The sequence below is a fragment of the Giraffa tippelskirchi genome, chromosome 2 (genome assembly GCF_054371585.1).
Source record: "Giraffa tippelskirchi isolate mGirTip1 chromosome 2, T2T-mGirTip1v1.2.pri, whole genome shotgun sequence".
NCBI lineage: Eukaryota > Metazoa > Chordata > Mammalia > Artiodactyla > Giraffidae > Giraffa > Giraffa tippelskirchi.
The window spans coordinates 229664108-229687868 of record NC_137276.1 but is presented as its reverse complement, the minus strand read 5'-3'; the positions used below and the strand labels follow the sequence as shown (position 1 = coordinate 229687868).

At 46.5% G+C, this 23761-nt stretch overlaps 1 protein-coding gene and 1 long non-coding RNA gene across 8 annotated transcripts in view; one reads left to right on the top strand and one right to left on the bottom strand.

Moving 5' to 3' along the window:
• Positions 1–23761, bottom strand: part of DOP1B (DOP1 leucine zipper like protein B) — a 129180-nt gene that overhangs the window by 101897 nt on the left and 3522 nt on the right. For 6 of the 7 annotated variants that reach the window (XR_014077699.1, XR_014077700.1, XM_081573051.1 and 3 more), the window contains exon 2: positions 21002–21166. Coding sequence is in view for 3 of the 7 variants with exons in the window: in XM_081573051.1 (XP_081429177.1) it covers positions 21002–21139 (138 nt within the window). In the remaining 4 variants the exon portion in view is untranslated. Of the gene's footprint in view, positions 1–9018; positions 9048–9155; positions 9217–9483; positions 9591–21001; positions 21167–23761 lie in introns of those variants that run through there. The other variant, XM_081573053.1, reaches the window with a different exon arrangement.
• LOC145539300 (uncharacterized) lies at positions 9721–23570 on the top strand. Its single transcript, XR_014077705.1, has 2 exons — positions 9721–10645; positions 20591–23570. It is a non-coding gene; the product is annotated as an uncharacterized LOC145539300 (long non-coding RNA).

Sequence of the window (23761 nt, the reverse complement as noted above, 5' to 3'; positions counted from 1 at the left end):
CTCCACACCTGGAGAGACCTTATGGTGCACAGAGAGGACGAATCAACCATGTGTGCCAAAACCCACCACATCAAGCCCTGGGCCTGGGCTCCGCTCGGCGAGTCTCAGAAACTCGTTTTTATCAGCTTGTGCGGCGAGCTCGGCCACGGAGGGAGGACCTGGCGGGCCTCACACACGAGAAAGACCAGGAAGCCGAGGGCAGGGGCGACGCGATGGAGATCCCGGGCTCCGATGGGGGCAGCCGGTGGGAGCTCTCGGGCCCTCGCCGGCCGTCCAGCCTGTCCCAGGCTGCCGCCTGTCCTCTCGCATTATTAACAGAAAACGCGCCATCACCTGCTCTCAGGCTGGTCCCGTGGACCAGACTCCAAAGGGAGCCAAGGCCTCCGCGGTGTTGAGTCCACTCCCGCCCCTCAGGGCGTCAGGATCTCACGCGTGTGCAGGCATGTGCACGCACATGGGACACGACCACCCCAGCCTCCCGGCTGACGGGACTCGAGAGTCCGACACTAGGCCAGAAAACTCTTCTCGAAACAGCCCGACGAACGCTTTGCTGCCTCCCAAAGGGAGAGGCTACGACACGTGGGCTCGCACGCGCCCCTCTGCTTCCTCTCTGCTGAATTTAGGACGTGTGGGCTGGAGGATCCACTGCGCTCATCACTACACCTCCTTTCCCTGTTCCTCCACCCCCAGTTTAGGAACTTCAGGGGCTACTGTGATGCTTTCTGGGTTTCCAGACTTGATTCTTTGCTGACTGCAGGACAGGTCCTGGGCCTCCCTCATGTCCACATGCCAACCACTCCCCTGCCCCACTCTGTGGACTTGGATGGGCCGCTGGGGCTGAAACACCGTATGCGGAACAGCCCGAGCTTCATTCGGTGCCTTTATCAGTAAAAGGAGTGGAGGATTTTGGAGGATTCTCGGTTTGAAAAATAATGGGTGAGAAGTGTATAACAGGGATTCACTAAAGGCAATCACTATACTGAGGGGGGAGGCAGGGAGTGATGGAAAACCGTGAAGGTCAGGGCAACTGAGCTCTACAGTAAACCACATGAAAGGCAAATGAACACAAGGGGCAAATACACCCTTCCGAGTACAGTCTAAACCCTGAGACATACGTGATGCAGAGATGGCTGAAGTAATTAACCACCACGTATACACGGATTCAATAATAAACGCAAGCCTACCATTTAGACACACAGATGGTGAAATGTCTGGAAACATGTTGTTTTTCTGCTCTTTAAACTTATTTTAATCCACATACAAATGAAAGGTTTGACAGACAAACCAAAAGCCTAATAACCAACTTGTCAAAAGTCAAGAGCTGGGAGGGAAGAAAGAAGATGTGGCGTGTAAGAGTCTCGTTACAAATTCCCAAGAGGCTTCAGACAGAAAAGCTTTACTGGTAGAACTCAACATTCTTCAAACGTCACAACACGAGGGAGAAGAGAACTGGCGTGCTCAAGTGAGACTGTGTTGGGACTAAGTCCCAGGGGCACCTCCGGACCGCCCCACACCCGCTGGAGCAGAACGGGACGCGCTCTCCCCGGTGCTTGAGCGCCCCTGGCCCACAAGGGCCCCACACACTGGGAGGCACCAGGGGTGGGCGACCAGCAGGGGTGGCCACAGCGCCAGGGATGGTAGTTCAGCCTCAGGTCGGGGCTGAACCTCTCCGGCACAGCGCCGTCTGGCCAGAAGCCCACCCCGTCTGGCTCCCCCGTCCTGGGGTGAGCTCCTGCGTGGAAGCAGGCGATGCTGAATGGAGCCACTTGGGGGTGGGTGGTGGGGCTGCCAACAGCTCACCCAGCGGTGATGGCCGAGGCCCGAGGGCCTGGCTCCCTCTTTCCAGGTCGGCTTGAGCCCGACGTCACCTCCTTCCTCCAAACCCAGCATCTACAAAGCTGCCGGGGACACTTGGGACTGAGAGGCAGAGAGCGCGGCGGGCACAGGGCGTGGGCACAGGGCAGGTGCTGGAGGAACACAGTCTCCCCGGAGACGTGAGGGGGGTCCGTACGCAGGATGAAGACTGTGCGGACACGGAGACAAAATCCTCGGCAGTTACTCCATAAAGACTGATTCCGGCCAGAACCATGCCAATGCCGGCGGCGGGGAAAAGGTCACCACAGGACACTGCATCCATGAGGACACACACACGTGCACGTGCGCACACACACACACAGGACACTCTGTATCCATGAAGGACACACACACGTGCGTGTACACACACAACACACAGACACTCTGCATCCACGAAAGACACACACACAGAGGACACTGCGTCCATGAAGGACACACACACACACCCCCCTACTGTCAAGAAGCATCACACACACACACCCCCTATTGTTACGAAGAAACACACACACATACACACACCATACTGTCAAGAAGCAAGTGTACCTGCATCAGCCCACAGAGGAAACAGGCTCCCACAGGTTACAGATGGTCCAAGGTTGCAGATCAGACAGGGGGCTTTTGGAATGTACAGAGAAGGGTATCTGACTCTCCCCATCTCAGGGAAGAGATGCGGGGCTTCCTTGGTGGTACAGGGATCACAGAAGGTTAACATCGCTGGGCCGAGAAACCCTGGTCCAGACGAGCCTACTTCTGTGTTTGATCAATGCAAGAGCTCAGTGACATCCTAAAGGAACGCTTTCATGCTTGTATACTCCCAACAGTAAACTGACTTCTCTTCAGTTTCCCTGCCATAACCTCAGAGATCCGCTGCATACCAGGCATTAAATTCTCACATGACTACATAGAAAAGCAAAAAAAAAAAAAAAAAAAAAAAAGGTCTGTTCCTTTCTTGTCTCTCTGTATTAGAGGAAATCCTCTCCCGAAACCACACAGCCACACCTCACGGTCAGAGATCACGTCTGGATTAATTCCTGCCAAGTGCCAAGGATAATGGAATTACTAGGATTAAGTCCTCCACAATAATTTAACTCCACTGAGGCTGGAAGGCAGGGGCTACCATCCTGCAGTGCATCGCCACCTGATCCCTAGACACGCCTGGGTGCTCTCGACGAGGAGGAAGCGGGATGGCCGGGTGGGTGACCGCCACGTTGGCCTTAAGCTGCAAAGTGTGGAGCCTGCCCCTGAGCCCCAGGGCTCTGCTCCTAAGCTCAGCGTTCCTTCCTTCACCCCACAACCTCTGACCCAGCACACCTTAGCACAACATGTTCAATTCCGGGGCGTATCTCAGGTGCTGGGAGGATGTGACTTAAAGTCAGATAATAATCACTGAAAGCACACGAGTAAAACATAAGGCAGAACGGTGTGGCTTGGATAAAAGCAATCAATACCTTACAAACTGATCAGGTAATGAAATGAACATAGTAATACATTTCTTGCCATATAGAGATAAGAAGTTATTAAGGTCAGTGAATAAGGAACAAACTGGCCCTTGATGAGGCAAGCAATACAATGTACCTGCCCGGCTGAGGCACTCCCCTTAACGTTGGTGCACGCCGGGGGTGGGGTGGGGTGGGGAGGTGGGCAGGGGCAGGAACTGCCCACCTGAATCGAGTCCCCTTCTGCGGTAAGGGGTATAGCTGGGCCAGGGACGCTGCACCAGCTGAGCATTTTTCTCCCTTGCAGACATGCGTGGAAGTAGCATGTGCCATGGGGTCACAGAGGGTCAGATGTGACTGAGCCCACACACTGCAGCTTGTGCCATTAAAATCCAAGCACACACCTCGATGCTCCTCCCCCTTCTGGCAGGACAGAATGTCAGTAAATGCTGGAAGCCAGGTGTTAAGGACGGCAGGGTCCCTGGCTTGAGCCTGTGGAACGATCATGTGAACGTCAGTAGCCCAATCTGGACCCACCATTGCAGAACTGATTCGTGAGCAAGAAACTTCAGTCTTAGGGTGGCACTCAGGTTTTGGACTTCTTTGCAAGAGCAGCTGACAGTACTGTTACTGAAGCACTGACAGTATCATCAATGTTTAACCTAGATCCAGAAGATGCTAACAAAAAAAACACAGGACTGGTTGATGGTATGACAGTATGTACACCTGTCTACCCGAAGAACTCAATACAATTAGCTGAAAAAAAAACTGAGAAATAAATTCACCAAGTTGGCTAGTTTCCAAATTCTGTAAATTGATAGTTTCCGATGTGGCAACGGTCATTAAAACTGACAGTGTAAAATAATCCCATTGATAACAGCAAAAAAAATACATGTGTAAAATATCTAATATATTTAAGATACAGTAAGGCTTTATGTAAGAAACACAATCCAATGCTTAGGAACCTAAGTGAATGCTTTTCGGTCACAGAAGAGACCACATTTCCAGGTGGGAGGAAGCCCGACTGTGTGAAGATGTCACTTCTCCCTGAAATATACAAGAACTGATAACTAATACCAACGACCCCTGTAAGAGTTTCTTTAAACTTTGGAAATGATTCTGAAGTTCACCTGGAAGAAAACCACCTGGGAATGGTAGAAAAATTCTGGAATCGAAGAACAGTTAGGCTGGGGTGCAAAACATGGTCCTGCCAGATAAAGGTATAAAGCACAGGAGCTGGAAGGTGTGGCTCTGGCACCATGCAGACAATTAGTGAAGCAAAATAAAGTCCACACGGACTCGTGTGTTCAAAGGTTTAGCTCTACATTCACTGACACAGCAGCTCCACCACGGGAGACGCACCTTACACAAACAGCCACGGGAAGGAAGACATCTGTTAGAGCCTGCTTTAGAATTTATGAAAAACTGGAAATGAACTCGTCTAACAACACAGGGTTTCAAGATCTCATCCATTCCCATACAGTGCCCCCTCACTCCCTTTTTCTCTACACACACACACACACACACACACACGAGACACAGCTATACATGAACTGTTCAACCTGCCTTTTCTGCCCCCTTACTTTATCATGAGTGTTTTCCACGTTAGTGACTACAAGTCCACCTCAGGTGAATGCTGCTGGTCATCACACTGTTGCATCATTCCCTACTGAGGGCGGTCATTCCCAATGTTTCACGTAATAGTAATAATATACTGAAATGATGTAGATTCTTAGAGTTCTCTTTGTGTTGTATTTTTATCAGGTTAAAACAAATATACAGTGATCACAAACTAACCATCTGATCATGAATCATTCGGGAAATGCAAAAGATAAAGGGAGACACTACCACACTCCTACCGATACGCCAAAAATAAAAGGACTGCCATATCCTGTGCTCTTAAATTGGGAGAATTAATATGGTTAAAATGGCCATCCTACCCAAAGTAATCTACAGATTTCATGAAATTACTATTAAGACATCCATGACGTTTTTTTTCACAGAACTAGAACAAATAATCCTAAAATTCATATGGAACCATAAAAGACCCTGAATTGTCAAAGCAATAGGGGAAAAAGAACAAAGCTAAAGGTATCACCCTCTCAAGACTTCAGATTATACTACAAAGCTATTGTAATCAAAACAGTATGGTACTGGCACAAAAACAGACACACAGGTCCCATAGACCATAGACTCGTAGATCAGTGGAACAGACTAGAGAGCCCAGTATCCATGCCTGTACAGTTAATTAGTCTAAAGATATAGAGGCGCCAAGAGCATACAATGGAAAAAAATCTCTTCAACTGATGCTGGGAAAATGAGACAGGCACATGTAAAACAATGAGATTAGAATATCAGCTCACACCATATAAAAATGACTCAAAGGGAATTAAAGACCAAAATGGATTAAACGTAAGACCTGAAATCATAAAACTCCTATAAAAGAACGCCGGCAGAACTCTCGGACATAAATCATAGTAATATTTTTCTGGATCTATGGTAATAAAAACAAAAATAAACAAATGGGACCTAATTAAAAGATTTTGCAAAGCAAAGGAGACCATGGACAAAAGAAAAAGAAAACCTATGGAATTGGAGAAAATATCTAGAAATGACGGATTGACAAGGTATTAATATCCAAACTATACAAAGAACTCAGACAACTCAATATCAAAAAGAAAAAACAAAAAGACACTCAATCAGAAATAGGCAGAAGATTTCAACTGACGTTTTTCCAAAGAACACTTACAGGCAGCTAACAGGCACACGGGAAGATGTTCAACATCACCAATTATTAAAGAAATGCAATCAAAACAATAATGATATCTCCTCATGACTGTCAGAATGGCTATCATCAAACAGTCAGATACCAATTGCTGGAGATGAGGTAAGGAAAAGAGAACACTCACACACTGTTAGTGCGAAAGTAAACTGGTGAAGACACGATGGAAAACAGTATGGAGGCCCCTAAATTAAAACTAATCTACTCCTGGATGGTCAGAAAAAATAAAAGCATTAATTTAAAAGGATACATACACCCCATGTATTGTTCACAGCAGCATTGTCTACAGTAGCCAAGACACAGGAGCAACCTAAATGCCTATCAACAGACAAACGGACAAAGAAGATGTGGCGTGTGTGTGTGTGTGCTCACATGTGTGCGCACACACACACAATGCAATATTTACTCAACCATAAAAGAAAATGAAATTCTGCATCTGCAGCCATGTGGATGGACTGAGAGAATATTATGCTTAGTGAAATAAATCGGGCAGAGAGACATCACACAATACAAATATTTTATGACATCGCTTGTATGTGGGATCTAAAAAATAATACAATGAATATATATGCAAAACAGAAACTGAAAGTTGCTCAGTTGTGTCCAACTCTTTCCGACCCCATGGATTATACAGTCCATGGACTTCTCCAGGCCGGAATACTGGAGTGGGTAGGCTTTCCCTTCTCCAGGGGATCTTCCCAACCCAGGGATCGAACCCAGGTCTCCCACATTGTGGGCAGATTCTTTACCAGCTGAACCACCAGGGAAGCCCCAAACAGAAACAGACTCACAGATATAGACAACAAGCCAGTAGTTACTGAGGGGTAAGGGAAGGGGTGAGGGACAAATTAGGAGCATGAGATTAAGAGATACCAACTATTACAATAGTATAAAATAGATAAGCAACAAGGATATATTACATAATATAGCACAGGGAATTATAGCCATTATTGTATAATAACTTTTAATAAAGAGTATAACCTGCAAAAATACTGAATCACTATCCTGCACACCTGAAACTAATATAATACTATAAATCAACTATACTTCAATTTAAAAAAGGAAGATTGCCCATACCAAGTGTTGGTAAGAATATGGGAGAACTGGAGTTATTATAACTGCTGGTGGGGTGTGAAATGATATAGTCACTTCAGAAAACAATTTGGCACTTTTTAAAAAGTTAAATACTTACCTACCTAGTGGAAGCAACCCAATGTCCATTAATAGGCAAATGGCCAAGTTAACGGTGTATATCCATAAAACCGTACTCAGGAGTAAAAAGGAATAAACTATCAATACACAGGCCTTGGATGACTCTCAGAAGTGTTGCTGAGTAAAAGAAGCCAGACTGTGGGGTGGGGGGGTGAGGAGAGGGTGAAAAAGAACATATGCTCTATGAGTCTGTTTATATAAAATTTTAGAAAACGCAAACTAGTTGATTGTAAAAGAAAGCAGCCCAGTAGTTACCTAGGGATGGGGAAAGAGAAGGGAAGGAGGAGGGACCACAAAAAGCTATGGGGAAACTTCCGGCCTGATGGATGCATGCTCGTTATTTTATGTGCGGAAGGTTCCGTGTACTCAGTTGCTCAGTCCTGCCCCACTCTTTGAGGCCCCACAGACTGTAACCCGCCAGGCTCCTCTGTCCATGAAATTTTCCAAGCAAGAAGACTGGAGCCGGTTGCCATTTTCTCCTTCAGGGGATCTTCCTGACCCAGGGATTGAACCTGGGTCTCCTGCACTGCAGGCAGATTCTCTACTGTCTGAAACACCAGAGAAGCTCCTGTACATCAGAACTCATCAACTGAGCACTTCATAAATGTACAGCTTACTGTACAACAAAGCTATTTTTAAAAAAAGAAAAAAGAAAAGACCATTAAAAAAGATAAATAAATGGGAATGCTTGTATTTGGCTCAAACACAAGCTTGAGTACTGGTGTTCATGTTCCATCAGTCATCCTTTTTGAAAAATAGCCCGGCTTAACTCATTTCCTTCTGTATTAGTTTGCCATAACAAAATACCACAGTCCAGGTGGCTTCAATAACGGAAGCTTATTTCTCACTGTTCTGGAGGCTGGAAGTCCAAGTTCAAGGTGCCAGCTGATTCGGTTCTCCTCCGGGTTTGCAGAGGTGCCTTCTCACCGGGTCCTCATGTGGAGACAAGAGAGCTTGCTCTTCTGGGAAGGCCACGGTCCTACTGGATTAGGGCCCCACCCTTATGACCTCATTGAACCTTACTTATCTCCTGAAAATGCCACCTCCAGATACAGTCACACTGGGGGTTGTGTTGACATGAATTTGGTGGCAGGGATCAGGGTCGGGGGTCTGGGGGGACACAATCCAGTCTTGGTTTCTTAGCTTTCCTGATAGTACTTAGAACATGTAAATGAATCACAAGCCCTTTCCCCTGTCCATAAACTCCATTCTGCTAGATGAGCCTTTTCTCTCTTTTTTTTTTCAGATGCGCTATCAACATTAGCTTACTGGAAGAATAATTCACCTGCCCAAATCTGGACTATTTTCATCCCTTTCGCATATCTGAAAAGAAGACTAGCCAGAAAAAGAAAAAAAATCCTTTGCTCAGATGTAAAACAGAGGACCTCGGCTATAAATTATTGCAAGTGTATCAGATTCCTTTCAGCAAAGAGAAACGCTCTTTTCAGAAGGACTATGTCGGCCTCATGGAGTCTGAGCGGCTCACAGCGAGGCTGCACTCTCCACCCCAAGCAGCAACATTCCTGCCAGTTCTCAGCTCCCCCGGGATACCCTGGGGTGGGTAGGAGTCAGTGATGCCACCTGGGCCCCGGGGCATCCCCCACCAGTGAAGAATGGCAGAACACTGGCATCATCTTCACGCGCTAGGAATGGGAGTTCTGTCGGCTGTGTCTCCTAAATCCCAGTGCCAAGAACATCAGAACACTGCTGGAAACAAATGGGCCGTCTGCTCACCACTCTCCCACAGAGGCACAGGATCCACTCTGTCGAAAAGCGAAGCGTCAGTGATTGTCAGCATCATCAAATGCAGTCTCTTCTCAGGGGGCATTCGGGCTCACGTCTTTCCAGTATGACCCAGACTCCCCACTTACCTGACTCCTTCCACCCTCAAGGTCACCCCTCCAGACAATCGCACAGGTTGCTGGAAAATGACTAAAACAAATGCCCTAAACTGAGACGCCATTTCTCTACAAGATGGGGCCCCAAGGGTGAGTTCACATGATGGAACCAGGCATCACGGGGCTGAGAGGGACTCCTGGCCCTACTTTCAGCTCACACGCTAAGCAGAGTCTGGTGCAGTGGGGATCACAGGCGGCAATGCCAACTGTGTCTCAGCGGACAGAGGACAGGTTGGGGAGGAAGACTGGAAGGGCCCTCTTTGCGGGGGGCACATGGGGAAGCCCAACCTGGACGGCTGACCTTTCCTAGAAGACACCCCACAAACACCCCCACTAACTGGCTGGTGCAGAGCTGGTGAGGTGCTGTTGGGTGGGGCATAAGTCATCAGGGCCATCTGTGGTCTGAATGTCTGTGTCCCCCAGTGTGATGGTCTTAGGAAGGGCCTTTGGGAGGTGATGAGGTCATGAGGGTAGAGCCATTGTGAGCGGGATTAGTGCCCTTTTATTATGAAAGAGGCCCTGCAGGGCTCCCTGCCCCATACCATGTGACAACAGAACCAAAGACGGCTGACTGTGAACCAGGAAGAGGGCGCTGACCAGACACTGAGTCTGCCTGCACCGTGACCTTGACTTCAGCCTCCAGAACAGTGAGAAATTAACTGTGTGTTGTCAATAAGCCCCCGGGCTGTGGGATGGTTACAGCAGCATCCTGAATGGACTAAGGCGGTCGGGAAGGCTGCCCTGAGAGACCCAGAAGTTCCGGGCACATCTTAGATCACCACACACACACAGGAGAACTGCAGGTCTTCAGGGTGCTCCAGGGCAGTAAGAAGAGATGAAATAAATAACACTCTACCCTTCCACGAGGCAAGTGACAAAAGCCATCTGAGCTTCCATGAGAAACGAGCTTTTTTAAAATGTTGATCTGTGGAAAGACGATCTGTACTTCATTATTACACTCTGTTACGTGCTGAACCGTGTCCCCAAAGTTCATGTGTCAAAGCCCTGACCCCTCGTACCTCAGAATGCAGATGTGCTGGAGACAGGGCCCTTAAAGAGGTGACCAGGGCAAAATGAGGACATGTAGGTGGTGTCCAATGTGACTGGCGGCCTTATAAGAAGAGAAGATTAGGACAGAGAAACACCCAGGGACGAGGACACAGTGAGAAGCAGCCATCTGAGTCAAGGGGAGACGCCTCAGAAGAAACCAAATCTGCTGCCACCCTCATCTTGGACTTCCAGCCTCCAGACCTGCAAGATGCTTCACATGAACTAATACTGTTTAACAGAGAAGTAGCTGATCAGGGCTCAGGTAAACATCAGGATCCAGGTGAGCCTCATCAAGTTTTCAGGTAGAAGAGGTCTGGGAGCTTGTCTGTAAAGAGTCGGAACGGTTCACCTGGCTTCTGAGTTCCAGCCACCTTCCTCCCATCACAACAAAGAGGCTCTGCTTTAAAAAGCAGGTACTTGTCATTAAGCAGTAAGACTTTAGAAGCTGAAACACAGAACACCCAAGACGTACATCCCTTGCTATTCATGTCACCCACTTTCAGGCCATTTTGTGAAATAGTAGGATATTGCATAAAAGCAGCCAAGAGAGGGTGGCTCATTTAGGACTGTTACAACATTTCTTTTTTAAAGAAGTTTTAGTGCTAAGGTTTTTTAAATGTACAGAGTTTAAATAAACTATCCTTCATTTCCAGAATTAAAGTTACAATCCAGGCTTGGTTGGTATGGTGGTTGGGTTCATAAGGGTTCAAAATGCACTTGATTAAAATTTATCTTTAAATGATCAGTGAAAGGTGACAGCTTGAAGTCTCAAACAACGAAGCAAAAATTACTCTATTCAGGTTGATACACATAACAACTACAAAAGATAAACTTTTCCCTAACATAGAAAAAAAATTTTTAAATGGTACTGAAAGTTTAGCAAATTTTAGAAATGATACAATTAGAACCTGTCTGTATTCTGACAAACAAGAGACCTCCTGGGGCTCGGTTTTCTCTTGTCAAGATTGAGCCAGAGGCACTTCTGCTGTGAGACCATGGTTTATGATTTAGAACCTGCAATCATCTACTTTCATTAGAACACAAGCTGACCTAACTTTGCAACCTAAAGACCACAATACTGCTTCTTCTTGCATCATAAAGATTTTTTTTTAATTAACTCCTCACTAATTTACTCACTGAATTTCTGTATCCATGCAAGAGTCCATGCAAGAAATTTGACCATCACTAAAGCCCTAAGAAAATTCTTTATTCACATCAACTCCTACTCCTTGAATGCAGCAGTTGTGAGTCTCCCAGAAGTAAGAGATCGCTAAGCTGTAGGAGGCTTGCTCCCTCCAGCCCCTTCCCAAAACCCTCTGCGTCCAGTAACTCCAATCCATCCGGTGCTAAAGCTGCCCCCTCCCTCCTGCAGGCTCCCATGATCAGGCTCCTTCCCCAGGCATCAGCCAGAAGCATTCCTCTCCTGGGAAAAGGCAGTGATGGGTCACCCTGCTCAAAGCCTTCCCGGGAGCTCAGTGGCACCCCTCACCGCAGGATAAAGCCCCGAGACCTGCTCAGGGAGGAGGGCTCCCTCTCCTCCTCATCTCCTATCACCTATCCTTCTCCAGCCATGCCCGTCCCCTACTGGACCTTGGACTCAGGCCCGAGCCCCAGATGGCGTCCCTGCCAGCCAGCTCGACACATCCGGGCCTCTGCTCAAAATCTCAAATGTCACATTATCAGACAGCCTTTTCTGTCTGAGCGACTGCCCCATCCTCCTTCCTTGCTACCCACTCTTCCGGTTCATTTCTCTTCTTAACATTCAGCACCTGACGTCACGTGTTAATTCGCTGTTTCGTCCGCTGCCAGCAAAGCCTTATGTTCCATGAGAGCAGGAATCGGGTGTTTAACGTCAGGTCCTTAGTACCCAAGTATTCAGTATATACCTTGGTTCTACTGTTGTATCAGTTTGTTGGGGGCTTCTGGAACAAAGCAACAGCCACAGGGAGGCTTACGGCCACGGAACTGGGAGGCCAGGAGGCTGAGATCAAGGTGTCTGCAGGGCTGGTTCCCTCTGAGGCTGTGAGTGAGAACCTACTCCAGGCTGTACCATGGCTTTCGGCAGTTTGGGGGCAATCTCGGCATTCCCTGGCTTCTAGCCACATCACCCCGGTCTCTGCCTTCACCCTCGCAGGGCGCCTTCCCTCTTGGCATCTCTGAGTCTGTGTCCAACTTGTCCCCTCTTACAAGGATACAGTCATCATGTTGGATAAGGACTTTGTTTTAACCTGACTGTCTCTGGATCTCCAAATAAGGCCACACTCTGAGATACTGGGGGTGAGAACATGTCAATTTCCAAGGACACAATTCAATCCATAAAAGCCACTTCACAGCCATAGGACATGGGGTGAGGTAGGTAATTTCACCTGCAAAAGGGGGCTGATCATCGGGTCTCCCTTGTCTGGCTAACAAAGAAAGCAGAGGGGCATTGCTGTCCTCTCTGTGAGCCACAGACACAGACGTGAGAGGAGACAAGGGCTCTGCTCCAGAGCACAGCACACAGGGGCTGGGCCCCCCTCTGCTACCTGCTGGCTCTGATCAGGCACAGGCTGTTTAGTCTGGGTCCAGCCTCAGGCCATGCTGTGCGCCTGGACCAGGATGCACGCCAGGTCCCCGGCCCACAGAGGGCTCTCTCCAGATGTCCACTGTCACGGGCAGGGCCGTGGGGGGTGGGGTGGGGCCCAGACAGTGTCACCCTCATCTCCCCAACACAGTGCAAATTCGTGCAGGGGGCAGCTCACCCTCATCACCTCATCATGGCAGCAGAGAACAGGAAGCAGGAGTGAAGAGGACCTGGGAGTGGGGTTACACAGAACTGGGGGGACGACTTTTAACAAACTGCTGTCTTTTCAAACTCTCATCCAATATGACTCACATCCATTCCATGGCCCATGGAGGTCACACAGGGACATCTGATGGATGCTCAAATGCACGCTTTTCAGTGGGAACCCGTGGTCTCCCTGCCTGGCCCGAGGGGCCGGCTGCTCCCCAGTCTCTCTATCACAGCCTTTCAGCTCCTTGAGCCCCCAACCCGGAAGAACCTGCAAGTCATACTCAACTCCTCTTTTTCTCTCGCCTTTCACATTTGCTCTGAGGACAAAGCCTCTTGGCCACACCTCCAAAGTATATTCGGAATCCAAACCCTTCCCCGGGGGGCTCTAAACGGTCTCCCTGTTGCTGCCTGGCCCCACCCAGCAGAGCAGCTGGAGGTGGCTCCAGCACCTAAAAGGGCAGACAGGCCATGCCCGCTGCTGAGCAGCCGCCCTCAACTCAGGGGCCACCGTCAGACGCCAGCTCCAAAGGACTGGCAAGATGAGACGCCCTCCCTACCCTTCTCCTCCGCGGTCTCCTTTCCCACCCTCTCCGCATCCCTGGTTTGCTCAGCGACAACCTCCCTGGCCTCGGACACACCAGAGCCTCTGTACTTGGTCCAACGGCAACATCTCAGCTACGTTCACCATGCACTGCCTTCTTTACTGTTCCTACCACACTCATCACCTGCTAACAACGTGTATCTTTTTTTCCTCATCCAGCTTCCCCAACCCCACCAGAACGACGGCAAGGTCTTGTCAGTTTTGCTCTCTGCTGCACCCTGGCGCCTGCTGGCACATTCTAGGCACTCAGACGGCCACTGAAAGAACGAATGGCTAATGCTTCCAAAGCTCCTTAAAGAAAGACTCAACTGTACTCAATAACCTGCACTTAAAAGGCGGGTTACAATGATTCAACGTATTTGAAAGCTTTTCCGGTACACTGCAACAAAGCCTGTTTCATAGGATAACTCACTGCCCAAGAACTGCACTTCTCAAGTTCATAATTTTACCTACCTCACAATAAACATGTTCTGAGCTTCCCTGGTGGCTCAGTGGTAAAGAATCCGCCTGCCTATGCAGGAGACATCGGTTCGTTGATCCCCGCTCTGGGAAGATCTCACATGTCTCGGAGCGACCAAGCCCGTGCGCCACAACTATTGAGCTTATGTTCTAGAACCCAGGAACTGCAACTACTGAGCCTATGAGCCACAACTACTGAAGCCTGCGTGCCCTAGAGCCTGTGCTCTAAAACAAGAAAAGCCATCGCAACAAGAAGCCTGCACACTGCAACTAGAGAAGAGCTCCCGCTCACCCAACTAAAGAAAAGCCCGTGCACCAAGGAAGACCCAGCACAGCCAAAAATAAATAAACTAAATATATGTGTGTGTGTGTGTTCCTAAATAAATGGAAAGATATTCTGTGCTCACAGATTAGAAGACAATATTGTGAACATGGCAATACTCCTCAAAGCGATCTACAGAGTCAGTGCAACCCCTATCAAAATCCCACTTGGCTTTTTTGCAGAAATTGACACGCTGATCCTAAAATTCATATAGAATGTCAAGGAATCCAAAACAACTCTGAAAAAGGACAACAAAGTTCAAGGACTCTTACTTCCCCATTTGAAAACTTACTACAAAACTACAATAAACAAAATGGCATAAGGATAAACATATAGATCAATGGAAAAAGAGGAAAGTCCAGAATTAAACATCTCTCTATAGATAACTGATTTTCAACAAGGATTCCAAGACCCTTCAAAAGAACAGTCTCTTCAACAGATGGCTTTCCACATGTAAAACAACTAGATTTCCACATGAGAAGGAATGAAGTTGGAGCCTCCTCAAGCCATGTACAAAAATTAACTTGGTCAGCATGGCTATCATCAAAGAGTATACAAACAATAAATGCTGGAAAGGGTGTGGAGAGAAGGGAGCCCTCATACACTGTTGGTGGGGATGTAAACCGGTGCAGCCACTATGGAGAACAGTGTGGAGGTTCCTTAAAGAACTAAAACCAAACTACCATATGATCCCTCAATCTCATTCTTGGGCATATATCCAGCGACAAACATAATTTGAAAAGAAACATGTACCCCAACAGCCAAGACATGGAAGCAACCTAAATGTCCACTGACAGACGAATGGATAGAGATAATGTGGTACAAGTATACAATGGAATATTACTCAGCCATGAAAAAGAATGAATTACTGCTGTCGGGATACATTTAACAGGAGGATTCCTGTGTGCTGTTTTCAGTCTTGCATGAATTCTATGTTCCTTAACAGCACCTGAATACAGGTGCCAGAGGGCTGGCAAGCCAGCTTTCAGGGATAATAGAAATTCATGTATCTCATTCGTATGGAAAATAGCTTTTCCATATGGTGAACAGCAGCCATTTACAACTCTCTTCCCTTCTGATATATAAAGTAATTTTTACAACCCCCTCTCTTGAGAATGATTCTAGCCTCTAGCTTTCTGGATGACTTGTTAGATTTTTGATCCCTGTCTCTGCTAAAAAGGGTTATCTTGTAAGAGAGTATATATATGCCCACAATATGTTAAATAAATGCCTTTGTTTCACCAGAACTCTGGTTCCCGTGTCTTTCCTCATTTTGTTCTCTCCCTCTCTCTCCCTCTCTCTCTCCTCCCCTCTCCCTTTTAGGCTGCTTCCACGGAGCACAGGTGTCCGCCGTGTCTACTTACTTGCCCGGGCTTTCAAGACCTCTTCGAGAGGGCACCCTGAGCCTACATAGACAGTGCTAGCTCTTTGTCCTAAAGTTATATTGGCATACTGGGTATACCAGGGAATATCAGCCTCTTTTCTTCCTTCTTTCACTTTCTTATCAGTCCACTCTGTACCCCAAGTTCCGGTCCACTAAAGGACCACCAACATAACATCATCTGCAGCAACATGGACGGACCTGGAGCTTATCATACTAACTGAAGTATATAAAATACAAGTATCACATAATATGACATATGTGGAATGTAAAAAAATAATACAAATGAACTTATTTACAAATCAGAAACAGACTCACAGATTTCACAAAGATATGGTCACTAAAGGGGAAAGGTAGAGGGAAAGATAAATTAGGATTTGGGGATTTACATATACATGCTACTATATAGATACTAAAAAGATAATGAACAAGGACCTACTATATGGCACAGGAAACTCTACTCAGTAATTTGTAATAACCTACGTGAGCAAAGAATCTGAAAAAGAATGGAATACATATATGTGTAATGGACACACTTTGCTGTACACCTGAAACGAATATTGTAAATTGACTATACTCTGATATAAAATAAAAAATTAAATTTAAAGAAAAAAAAATATTTCCAGAACATTAGAATGCTTTCACATGTCCCAAACCTACACTCCTTCCATCTGAGACATTTAATGTCTCTGGTTATATACAATAATATGGTTAATGTGTTTAACATGTACTTTTTTATTGCATTTATCATGTATTTAATTCATATCATGTATTTGTATATCATACTGTTTGCATTTCCCAACTGTGGATTGTTTAATTTTGAATGTCTGAATTGCATGTGTGCTATGAATTAATTTTATTCTTACTACAAACTCAATATTCATCTATGAAAAACAACAACAGCAAAAAACACAAATTAACTCAAAATGAATCAAAGACCTAATTGCAAAAACTAAAAACTCTTAGAAGAAAACACAGGGGTAAATCTTGATCGTGGAATTGGCAATGGTTTCTTAGATATGCACCAAGAGCATAACCAACAAAAGAAAAAATAAATGAGACTTCATCAAAAATTTTAACATTTTGTGCATCAAAAGACATGATCAAAAACCAAAACGACAGCCTAAAGAATGGGGAAAAAAATCTGCAAATCATAAACCCTGTAAGGGACCAGAATCCAGAATGTAAAAAGAACTCTTATGAATCACAAAAAAAGACAAATAGCATAGCTAAAAAAATAAACAAAATACCTGAATAGAAATTTCCCCAAGGAACATATACAAATGGCCAACAAGCAAGTGAAAAGATACTCAAAATTTTAGTCATTAGGGGAATGCAAATCAAAACCCTAAGACATGTAAGATATACCACTTCATACCCACTAGAATGTCTATTGTCAAAAAAGAAAACCACCCTGAAAACTGAGAACGAGAAGAAATTGGAGCCCAATATGCCAGCAAATTTGGAAAACTCAGCAGTGGCCACAGGACTGGAAAAGGTCAGTTTTCATTCCAATCCCAAAGAAGGGCAATGCCAAAGAATGCTCAAACTACCGCACAATTGCACTCATCTCACATGCTAGTAAAGTAATGCTCAAAATTCTCCAAGCCAGGCTTCAGCAATATGTGAACCGTGAACTTCCAGATGTTCAAGCTGGTTTTAGAAAAGGCAGAAGAATCAGAGATCAAATTGCCAACATCTGCTGGATCATCGAAAAAGCAAGAGAGTTCCAGAAAAGTATCTATTTCTGCTTTATTGACTATGCCAAAGACTTTGACTGTGTGGATCACTATAAACTGTGGAAAATTCTTAAAGAGATGGGCATACCAGACCACCTGACCTGTCTCTTGAGAAACCTGTATACACGCAGGTCAGGAAGCAACAGTTAGAACTGGATATGGAACAACAGACTGGTTCCAAATAGGAAAAGGAGTACGTCAAGGCTGTATATTGTCACCCTGCTTATTTAACTTATATGCACATTACATCATGAGAAACACTGGGCTGGAAGAAGCACAAGCTGGAATCAAGATTGCCGGGAGAAACATCAATGACCTCAGCTATGCAGATGATATCACCCTTATGGCAGAAAATGAAGAGGAACTAAAAAGCCTCTTGATGAAAGTGAAAGAGGAGAGTGAAAAGTTGGCTTAGAGCTTAACATTCAGAAAACTAAGATCATGGCATCCCGTCCCATCACCTCATGGGAAATAGATGGAGAAATAGTGGAAACAGTGTCAGACTTTATTTTTCTGGGCTCCAAAATCACTGCAGATGGTGATTGCAGCCATGAAATTAAAAGACGCTTACTCCTTGGAAGGAAAGTTATGACCAACCTAGATAGCATATTAAAAAGCAGAGATATTACTTTTTCAACAAAGGTCTGTCTAGTCAAGGCTATGGTTTTTCCAGTAGTTATGTATGGATGTGAGATTTGGACTGTGAAGAAAGCTGAGGGCCGAAGAATTGATGCTTTTGAACTGTGGTGTTGGAGAAGACTCCCGAGAGTCCCTTGGACTGCAAGAAGATCCAACCAGTCCATCCTAAAGGAGATCAGTCCTGGGTGTTCATTGGAAGGACTGATGTTGAAGCTGAAACTCCAACACTTTGGCCACCTGATGTGAAGAGCTGACTCATTGGAAAAGACCCTGATGCTGGGAAGGATTGGGGGCAGGAGGAGAAGGGGACGACAGAGGATGAGATGGTTGGATGGCATCACTGACTCGATGGACATGGGTTTGGGTAAACTCTGGGAGTTGGTGATGGACAGGGAGGCCTGGCGTGCTGCAATTCATGGGGTCGCAAAGAGTCGGACACGACTGAGCGACTGAACTGAACTGAATACATAGATGGTGGGCATGTGAAAAGGGGTAGCTACTAAGGAAAGCATTTCGATGGTTCCTCAATAAGTTCAATATAGAGTGACCACATGACTAATCCCACTCCTAGATACATTCCTGAAAGAAATGAAGACAGGTGTTCAAACAAAAACTTGTACACAAATATTCATAAGTACTACTCAGAAGAGCCAACTGAAGAATGGCTAAACAAAATGTGGTCTGTTCATACCCTGGAACATTCCTCAGCCATAAAAACCAATGAAGTACTGATACAGGCTACAATGTGGATGGACCGTGGAAACACGCTAAGTGAAAGAAGCCAGACACAAAAGTGCCACATTATTGTACGATTCCTTTTATATGAAATATCCACAGATACAGAAAGTAGATTAGTGGCTTCCAGGGCTTGGGTAAAGACAGAAATGGAGAGGGTTTCCCTTGGGGTGGTGAAAATGTCTGGGAAGTCGACAGTGGTGACGGTCATACATCATCATGAATGTGCTAAAAGCCATGTAACCAAACACTTTAAAATGGCTGAAGGGGGCTTGGTGGCTCAGTGATAAAGAATTTACCTGCCAAGGCAGGAGATACAGGTTCGATCCCTGGTCTGGGAAGATCCCACATGCCACGGAGCAACTACGCCTGTGCGCCACAACTACTGAGGCTGTGCTCGAGAGCCTGGGAGCCAAACTACTGCAACTCTTGTGCCCTAGAACCCGTGTTCTGTAACAAGAGACGCCACCGCCATGAGGGGCCTGTGCAGCACAACTGGAGTAGCCCCTGCTCGCTGCAACTAGAGAAAAGCCCGCCCAGCAACAAAAACCCAGTACAAACAACAAAAATAAAAAAATTAAATGGTTGAACAGTAAATTTTATGTTGCATGAGTTTTAATTCAACAGAAAAGCAGCACACTCCCCTCTCCCCAAAAGTACGGTATTATTAGATTCCAGGAGAGTCAAATACTAAAATAGCAAAATATGTAGAAGAACTGAAATATGTCCAAGTCCCATTCAGGGCATCTCACTTTCCCCTAAAAAAGCAACTTACCTCTATGCAACACAGTGAATGTTACCTTCAGCCAGAAAAGTCCTAAGTCAGAGCTCTGCCATCAAAGCATTCTCAAGCTCTTACTTGCTGTTTTATTATATGTCTCCATATCAGCCCAGGGCTCAGACAATAAAGAACCTGCCTGTGATACGGGAGATGAGGGTTCAATCTCTGTGCTGGAAAATCCCCTAAAGAATGGAATGGCAACCACTGCAGTATTCCCGGGGAATTCCATGGATAGAGGAGCCTGGTGGGCTACATTTCATGGGGAAGCAGAGAGTCAGGCACGGCTGAGTGACTTACGCTATCACTATCCTCCCAGCCAGCACCAGCCACGGGGTTCACATGTTGTAAATACACCTTGCAGAGATAGTGCAGCTTCCTGGGCACTGCCTGCAATAACCGCCCATCTCCTCTTTGCCATCTGTGGGTGCTGATAGCTGCTTTCAGGCAGTTGGTGCTGGACAGCTGCCCAGGCGCTGCCCCTATGGTCAGGCTGCCTGCCTTCTCTCTCCCCCTGGCCCCTTGAAGAAGTAAATGGACAAATTCTCTCTAGTGAGGTTCGTTCGAGCCCCCTGGTGTGTCTGACCGAGGGAGTGGGGACCCCCCCCCCCCCCCCGCCGCCAGACCAGGCTAGACACTTCCCAACTCTCATACGTCACTCGGGCTCCAAAGTCAGGTGTCACACCCAGGAGCCCAGGTAGTCGGCACAGCCTCTTTGAGACTGGGTTATCGTCTTCCTAAAGGTCACAGTAATCACCCTCCTTCTGGGCAGCACGGAAATAAACAAAGGTCCCCATCCATGGCACACGAGGTCAAGCCCACACGTGATCAGTTTTGGTCTTCTTAGACCCAACCCACTTTCCCTTGTTCAAACACACACACACAATTTCTGGGCAGATTTCCATAACTACTTCATGTTTTATTCTTCTAGGAGTTACCAGTTAGCAGTAAAATGGTGGAAAAGATTAGAGAAGGAAAAAAGAAAAGTCATAAAAATCCTGAGCAGTACAAGAAGGACAATTCATCGTTGAATAACTGGATCATTTATAAACCTATCTTGTTTAGACCTAAATATTGAGAAAAAAAAGTGCTCAGCTGTTCCATGGACTCTATCCACACTATACTGCTGTGCTCAGAAAGAAAGCGCTGGAAGAGGAGGTTCATACGCTGATAAGTTAATAGCAGGTGTAACTCGGGTGACAAATTAGGGGCGGTTCTTCTTATCTGATGGCTGTAATCAGCATGCAGTGTAATATTAAAAAGACAAGTCCTTGAAACAATAAAAGGACAGCTGTGTGCCCGCCCCCCGCCCCCCAGTGCAAACACTCCCAGCTCCACATACCTTGTTGAGCTTGCCCAAGGAAGATATGAGATCCGCCCATTCGCTTGAAGACTCGAAATTTCTTAAAGCCTTTTCAATCACGGAAGAGTAATTTCTGTATCTGTAATCATTCAACAGCTCCTGCTCCTCTGGATCCATCTTACATTCTCGCAGCAGAGAAGGTATCTAAAGGGAATTGGAGGACAAACAGATGAGGCAGCTCTTCGAGGATGAGAAGCGTCCCCAGCCCACAGCCCCAGAGGCCACGTGGGCACACTCTTGTGCCAGGACAGGCTGGGCGATCCAACTCAAATATTTAGCAAGGCTGCCGAGCCAGGCACTAGGGGACATAAAAGATAAATGGTTCTGGCCCTCCTGGACTCTGAGGGAGACAGAATGGATGGAGCCGAAAGGAGGAAAACACTATGGTTCCACTTAATGGACAAAGTGAACTCTAGGAGTGAAACTCACAAAGTGGCTAACTGCGTGTTGTTGCCAACTGCTAATTCTGAATGCACGCGGTTCCTGCCATCATGGGGCATCTACTAGCCCCAAGGAAAAGCAGATCTGTGGTCCTAACTGAACAGCTGGTTTAGCACTCAATCCTTTACAACTAGACTCCAAGAGAGGACTGTAAGTATTCTACAAGAAAATCAGGTGGGGAAAAAGAAGTTAAAAAGCCCAAGGATCTAAGAGTGAAGTGTCTTGACAGCAGTGGTGTCAGAAATCCACCACGTGACCGTTCATTTGCGTGTGGATGTGCTCAGTCATTGACGCTTTGTGACCCCCGTGGACTGTAGCCCACCAGGCTCCCTTGTCCATGGGGTTTTCCAGCCAAGAATACTGGGTTGCCATTTCCTTCTCTAGGCGATCTTCCCCGACCCAGGGATCAAACCTATGTCTCCTGCATTGCAGGTACATTCTTTACCACTGCGCCACCTGGGAAGCCTTGACTGTTCATTTTCTAAGTACCTGTTATCAGCCTGGCCCCCGACAGGGTGCAGCCCCCATAGCTATGTACAGGCAAGGAGTCTGGATGGGAGTGGGTTACATCAGGGCCCAGGTGGTTGCCATTTTCTTTTGGCCCTTGTATATTCTTTCTTTTTCTCCCCTGTGGCTAGATGCATTCATTATACATGAACCACTGCAGCTACTGCAAAGCCTGAGGCAGTGGTGGTAGTGTGGACTCCCCTGGCCTTTTGCCTTCCACCTTTCCCCTATTTTATGCCTCACAACAGAGGTTTGATGTTGGAGCTGAAGCCTCACCTTGCAACCCAGGGGAAAGAGCCATCTTTAGGGCATGACTTCCATGCGTTAAGTGGAAGGACAGAGCAGCTGCAGCCCCTCCGTGGCTTTAGAAGATGCCACAACAACCCTGGACACTCTGCCCCTGGACCCACTGCTTTCTGCATGTTAAGAGCTGAGTTGAAGCTGTTAAATCCAGTGTTCTGTTACTCACAGCTAACCACAATCCTGACCGATTTATGAGCCTACGTGGTATCTCACTAGCTCACGCTCTGAAAGGAGAGAGAAGCATGGAGTAATGGTGACGTGAGTAAATTCCCCCGAGGTAGCATCAGTTTGCTAACCAAACTGCGTGTCATCAATCAGATAAAAAGGCAAATATTACTTCACGGAAGAAACTGAGCTGCAGGGACAACATGATCTTTAAGCCTCATTTTTTCATTTCTTGGCTATGGGCAAGTTTCAAGACTCTCAAGGTCTTCTCCTCTTCGCTTTCTGATTGCTCCGGGCCCCCGGTGATCTTCTTAAGGCTGACACAACTTTCTTTCAAATCATAAACACCAGTGGACACTGTTTCCTCATTCCCCTCCCAGGAGGACCATACAGCAGGCCACTTCCTCCTTCTGCAGACAGCCTCCCACCAGCCCACACTCCTCTGGCTCATCCGCCCTGTGCTGGCTCCCACCCACCTCTCTGCAGGACGGCCCTTGTCTACACAGCTGCCAGATGCTGGCATTCCTGGGCACCACGCTTGGGCCTCTCTCGCCTTCTCTCTCTCCCCTTAATGATATATTCCTTTAACTAATTAATACGATCTTCATGCTCATGATTCACAGGTTCACAGCCCTCCAAACCTCCCCCTCAAAGACCCAAATTCATGCCAATGCTTCCTTGACTTCTCTACACGTCTGAAACTTAGTGCATCCAAAACTAGACTCTCGAGTGTCCATCAACATGTGGTCTAGCCATAGGATAGCACACTACTCAGTGATGAGAAAGAACAAAGTGCTGAACATGTTACATGTGGATGCACCTGGAAGATACAAGCTTAGTGGAAGAAGCCGGTCATAAAAGGCTACATATCGTACGACTCCATTTATGTGAAATGCCCAGAACAGGCCAGTCTGTAGAGATGGCAATTGGATGCGTTAGTGGCTGCCTAGGGTGGGGAGCAGGAATAGGGAGTAACTGCAAATGGGCACAAGGGATCTTTTTTATGGGGGGGGGGGTATGGGTAATGGAAATGTGCTAAAAACTGGATTATGGCCATGGCTGCATATCTCCGTAAGTTTACTAAAAATCACTGAATGATATACTGAAATAAAAGAATTTTATGGTCTGTAAATTATAACTCAACAACACTGTTTTTAAAAAATCATCCACTCCTTTCTTCTTTTCCAGTAAGTTTATTATAGAATATTGATTATAGTTCCCCGTGCTATACAGTAGGACCTTGATGTTTATCCATTCTATATATAATAGTTCGCATCTGCTAACCCCAAACTCCCAATCCATCTCTCTCCCTTCTCTCCTTTC